Here is a 5,669-nt window from a genome sequence, read left to right as displayed (position 1 = left end):
AGATTTCTCTGCTGGCACAAGAGAGACTTGTATAGGAGAGGAGTATCCACATGATATTCCAACAAACCTGACAAATAGAGGCAACACCTGGCTTTGGTAATAACTTTCACATGTTCTAACAACAAAGTACAAAAATCTCAAGTGGTATTAATCCCTACTGCCAGCAAGTAAACTAAGAGGATTTAAAGCAACCCTTCACCTTCCCCACCACCACCCACCCACTGGAGCATCATTTATTGCCAGGCAACTCTGCCCCTGCCTTTCTGTGCTGTGGCTGATTCCAGCTGGAGAAGGTGGGAGCCCAGTTGTCTTCACCACTCTTCCCAGCTGCCCTCTTTTCAGCTGCATCTGTGGCTTGTTTTGTCTTCAGACAGGTTGCCACTGCACCTCTCCTCCAGCAGCTCAAGTCTGGTGCAAGTGGTACCGGTATTGACTGCCAAGTAGCTTGTTTTACCCATTGTGGATTGGTGGTTGCTAATGAAGTAAAGGCCTCTTGCAATGTACTCCACCCACCCACCCCCACTACCTTGGGACTACTATGACAAGAAACTGCAGAGCTGGCAAAAAGCAGCCAGGTGGATCCATACAGTTCTATCCAACTACTGTACATTCTACTCCGTGTAGACGCATTGAAATTAGTGTGCCTAAGATGCCTTTTACTTTCAATGGGTCTGCTCCAAGTAGCACTAACATTGGATACAACCTATGATGCTCTCCAGGCATATGCACTTGGAGAAGTGCAAGACCCAAGCTCTAAGTACGGTACTTTGCTCTGGGGTTGGACCTTCCTGCCAACTCTTCTGTTGCTCAAGGCAGTATGGTGGTACTCTTTGCTGAGGTGGGGGCTGCAAAGAGGAATGTGAAAGGCTGTGGTGGCTGCCCACCTGTGGATTATAGGCTAGGATCTTAATGCTGCAAAGAGCAGAATAGTAATAATGCAGGCTCCATTGTGGAGTATATGCCTTGCATTACATACACAAGGTAAGAAGTGTTTTAATGGTAGAGTGCCCAACCAGCTTTCCCATCTGGTGTGTTCACAGGTAGTTTGGGTTTCAACTCCCATCATCCCTGTTGGGCTGATGGGACTGGAATCAAACACAGCAGAAGGGCACCGGTTTGGGGAAAGTCTGCCCTACGGGGACCCTATGAACCCAGAGAAAGTGAAAGTAGGAAACTTACTGATATCATTACAGAAGGCCTTTTTTCTATCCCAATTTCCCAAAAGAATTTGCTATTTCTACTGGGCTTTGACTTGATTATCAGGCAGGAGTGGCTTCCCCAGATGCTGGCCAGTTGTCAGCCCATATTTTTTATCTTCTTGCTGTTCCTGGACCTCTTTCTTCAGAAGAAAGCCCCCAGCAAAGCTCAACTCAAAGCTGTTGCTTGGGGCAAAGTTGAGGGGCGTCTCCTCCCAGATAGTGGCCAACCTCTTCTTCCACATCTCCAGGATTTGGGAGCGGGCCTCTGGTGGTGTATGGCCAATACTGAAAGCGATCTGGGGTGCCAAGACTTGGAAACCACAGAAATGGAGAGTGCCACTCTGGGTAGTAGGAAGAAAGAACATTTGCAAATCAAATACATATTCAAATAGTGCAGGAGGAATGTAATCAGAACAAGTTCAGGACAAATAAAGAGCTCTATAGTGACATTTCCAGTATGTGTTTTTGTTACCATATGCCTTCCATATTAGATGTCTGCTATGAAATTTTTACTCATTTTTAAAACCTAAAATTTGTCTACAACTTTGCACAGAAGGGATGTGGGCTTTCTGCTAGGGCTCAGTAAACTACAGCTCTTGAAAAAAACAGTCATCTGGCCAACTGGTTGGAATGCAGGATTGTAAACCTCTGGATTACACAAAGGTTCTCAAACCAGACATGTACAGTAACATAAGAATTCTGTGTAAGGCAGAAGCTTGCACTATCTACTTAAGTATGACACCTTTTAATAATAATTTTAAAACTCTCTTAGAAATAGCTATGGGTTTTGACAATAAATGTTGCCTTGTTACCTGTATTGGCCAAAGAAGGATGTTGATGTCCCCGTTGATGCCTTCAGGGGTGTACATGGAGCCCATCCCACCAGTGGTGAAGGAAAGTAGAGTCTTCTTTTTCTGTAAGTAACCAAATATGAGTTATGCTTTACACAGCAGCTGAGACACTGCCATACAGAGAGCAACTAGTGGACAAGGGTCATTTTGCAGAGTATTGTGAAAGCCCAGCTGATCATCATCTTGCCACAATATGGAGGAAAGGGACTGCACCTTCTCTGTCCCACATAACACCCTTCTCTAAAATACAGTGGTGCCCCGCTAGACGAATGCCTCGCTAGACAAAAAACTCGCTAGACGAAGGCATTTGTCTAGCGGGAGGCTGCCCCGCAAGACGAAAAAGTCTATGGGGCTGCCTCGCAAGACGATTTTTTTTCGGTTTTTCTTTTCGTCTAGCGAAAACCACGGTTTACATTGCCGCTTCGCTAGACGAAAAAACCGCTAGACGAAAAGATTCGTAGAACGAATTATTTTCGTCTAGCGGGGCACCACTGTACCAAGAGGAAGGGTCATTGTCAGAATCCTTGGTCTTTTCCCACTACCACCAGAGTCTGCCATATTATTTCATGCAGAGCACCAAAGAGGCTGACTGCAGGGCTCAAATGCACAACAGACAGGCTGCAGCTACTGGCCAGTTGGAGCAGAGCATGGAAGAGAATGAAAGGCGGTGGCTACAGCAGCAGCAAGACTTCACTCCCACCAAATCCCCACTGCATACCTACCTTGAAGGGCCCCTGGTCATACATGGCAGTGTAGGAGTAGGCAAATCCACCAGTTAGAACACGTTCATACCACCCTTTCAAGATGGCCGGGACACCAAACCACTGGAGAGGGAACTGCAAGAAAAGCAGAGCCACAGGCTAAGAGTTGAGGCCCTTGTTGCACATTCATTTCATGGTACTTTAGAGTCCAGGTACCATTCCCAAAAAGCTCTTCAGTGCCCATGGCCATGCCCTTAGAACCACAAGATCCAGAACTTTGTTCCAATGGCAAGCTCTAGCAGGGGTTAGAAGCATATTGTTTTCCCCCTGTGAAGTGCAGGTCCTGTGTGGACAATTTCCATGTTTTCCAGAATCCAGTTTTTAAAGCCTGAGCTGCCAGTGTTGCTCCCACCCTCTTTACTGAATTAGGACTTCCTAATTTTGCCTCTCCAGAGTTCATTGGCCAGCAAGATACATGGCCAAAATCCACACCCAGGTCAAACATTACAAGCCTAAGGCAAGAAGAGGCTTATGATGCAGGTGAAAAGTCACCACCCTCTAAATCCACTCCCAAGAAGTCTGTGCCCATCTTGGATAGTTGGAGAAGGGCTGTAGAAGGGGTGGGGGAGACTCATGCCTGAAAACCTGAAGAAACAGTTCACTTAAACAACACTGGGCTTCATGGACCAGGTGGTCTGACTCCTTAGAAGGCAGCGTCCTATGATCTGGGAACCACCTGGAAGATGACAAGATCGGCAGCATCCAGCTTTTTTTGCTCCTCTACGATGTCCTTGCTCAGGCGGCCTTCTTTCCATGCCAGCCCCGTTTCGGCAGGGTAGCTGAAGTGCTGCGGGTCCTTCGGCTTGCCTGAGGGAGGGGAAGAGGGGGAAGGGTGGGTCCAGGGACGCAGGCGAGGCGGAGACTTTGGAGGCTCCGGGAAAGGAGCAGCAAAAGGTCCCAGGTACTCGCCCCGACGGCACTTCCTCCAGGCAGGAAGGCTGGGAAAAAGCGCCCCCTACCAGCCGGCCTGAAACCCAGCCGAGCTGGCGCCGCCGCCAGTCAGTGCACACAGACCTAGGGGAGCGAGGGGACTCAGAGACCTATGTACCGGTGATGTCGTCCCGGGAGAGGACCGGGTTGAAGCGCATGGCGTAGAGATCCGAGACGGTCACTTTCCATCCACACTTCTGCAGCGCCTCGACAGCCGCCTCCTTCATGGCATAGTTGAAGGATGTCCGCTCCGGGTGGGCCAGCACGATCAGCGCCTGCCGAGCTGCGAGGAGAGCATGAGGGCAGAGCCTGGCAAGGCAGGGTGCCTCGGGTGGCCACTGGCCAAAGCTCCGGGAGAGCCGCCCTGCCGCTGGGGCTGCAACAGAGGCGGACAGCCCGCAGCAGATAAACTCCCGCCTCGGCGCCTCCCACTAGGGCAGCGCAGCCTCGCAGGCCCCTGCCTGCCTTTCGGGGGCACCACCAGGTGGGCGCCACCCGCCTCCTTGCAAGTTGCTGTCGGCGCTGTGGCAGGGCCTCGGGGAACCCGAGGGGAGACGCTCTCGAGGCGGGAAAGGGCTCCAGCAGGTGGAGCCTGTGCCTTGGAGACTCGACTCTCGATCCCACCCACCCCCGTCCTTCCTCTCTTTTCGACCTGGCCGCTTGGCTCCGGCCCCGGGAAGCAGCCTGATGCGTACTTTAGGGCCCACCAGAGTAAGGCTGGGCCGAGGAGACAAGCTATGACTTACCAGCCATGGCGATGCAAGCCGGGCAGCGGTTGAACTAAGCCGTCGGCGCCGCGGGTCTTATAAGAGGCGGAGGAGGCGGCGCGGATTTGCTGAGTCACTGGGGCGGGGAAACCACACTCCGGCCAGAGCCAACATGTTGCCTCTTGGTGCCCCGAGGGGAAGGCGTCGCCCCGAGGGAGACTGCCTCTGTATCGCGAAACTCATGACCAGGAGCCATCGATAGCCCATTCACTTCTCCCTTAATTTGGCAGCTCTCCATCTAAAGCCCCCCCCCCCGGCCCAGCATCCCGCTTTCTCCCAGTGACCAACCACCAGATGTCCGAAAAGAAAGCTCACAAGGAAGACGCAAAGCCTGCTGTCATCTCTACCACTGGCATTCAGAGATAGACTCTCTTTGACTCTGAAGGCTCCATTTAGCTGCCATGCTGTTAGGGGCAAGCGTCCACTCGTAGCCCTCACAGGGGAGTCTGGTGACAATGCTTGATAGCTACTTTTCCAACATGGGTGTAGCCAGGATTTGGGGGGGGGTGAAGGGTGCAGGACCGACATGATTGGTCAGTTAGTTAAGTATTTCTATTGTTTTACTTTATCTAGGGGAGGGCAGCTGCCATCCCCCCCCCCTTGGCTATGGCCATGGTTTCCAACGTGAAATGTGCCTTTTTCATTGATGCAGTCCCAGCTTGGGGCTCTATCCAAGGCAAAACCCCAGGCAGAATTTATCTCACTGGAAAGCAGATAAAAGGGCACCAAAGTATGCCATGCTGCTTCACTTGCCCATTTGCTGGCAGAAAGCAGAGAAAAAATGACTATAGGAAGCCTTCTGCAAAGTGAACCTGGAATACCTGACATAGTGCAAATGAAATACATGAACCCAGCCTTGTACTCTGCCTTCCCTTAATTCTGCATGACTCCTGACCCCTGCTGCAAATGAAGACAAGCCCCAGCCCTGCCTCAGCTTCCTTTTCTGGAAAACATATGTTGAAAGGGTGGAGAAATTGCCCTTCTATCACCTCTTAATAAGAGTCATTGGATTGTTTGCAAACTGGCCACCACACAGCCAACCAAGATTCTTCATTTGGTCCAGGATGGGGCAAAGGTGAGTACCAGGGCGTGTGCAGATGGCAGCTCTGGGGAAGGATCAGTGCTTGCCAAGGACTCCTCCCATTCTGGATCTCTTACTGT

At 51.1% G+C, this 5,669-nt stretch overlaps 1 protein-coding gene across 1 annotated transcript; it reads right to left on the bottom strand.

The window, feature by feature from the left end:
- Positions 1–213: 213 nt before the first annotated feature.
- NQO1 (NAD(P)H quinone dehydrogenase 1) lies at positions 214–4,746 on the bottom strand. Its single transcript, XM_033158915.1, has 6 exons — positions 4,488–4,746; positions 3,860–4,024; positions 3,488–3,618; positions 2,773–2,886; positions 2,012–2,113; positions 214–1,540 (listed from the first exon to the last, which is right to left on the bottom strand). Exons 1-6 carry the CDS (start codon positions 4,492–4,494, stop codon positions 1,238–1,240), a joined length of 822 nt encoding a protein of 273 aa, XP_033014806.1. The 5' UTR covers positions 4,495–4,746; the 3' UTR covers positions 214–1,237.
- Between the last annotated feature and the right edge of the window lie 923 nt (positions 4,747–5,669).

The sequence above is a fragment of the Lacerta agilis genome, chromosome 8 (genome assembly GCF_009819535.1).
Source record: "Lacerta agilis isolate rLacAgi1 chromosome 8, rLacAgi1.pri, whole genome shotgun sequence".
NCBI classification, from domain to species: domain Eukaryota; kingdom Metazoa; phylum Chordata; class Lepidosauria; order Squamata; family Lacertidae; genus Lacerta; species Lacerta agilis.
This window is presented reverse-complemented; position numbering and strand designations above follow the sequence as displayed.

Bases quoted from the DNA above. Each gene is read 5' to 3' on its own strand.
- NQO1 (XM_033158915.1), bottom strand. The intron at 3,619-3,859 runs GTACATAGGTCT...CCCCTCCCTCAG, and splicing joins CTCCCGGGACGACATCACCG to GCAAGCCGAAGGACCCGCAG. The intron at 2,114-2,772 runs GTAGGTATGCAG...GGTTACTTACAG, and splicing joins ATGACCAGGGGCCCTTCAAG to AAAAAGAAGACTCTACTTTC.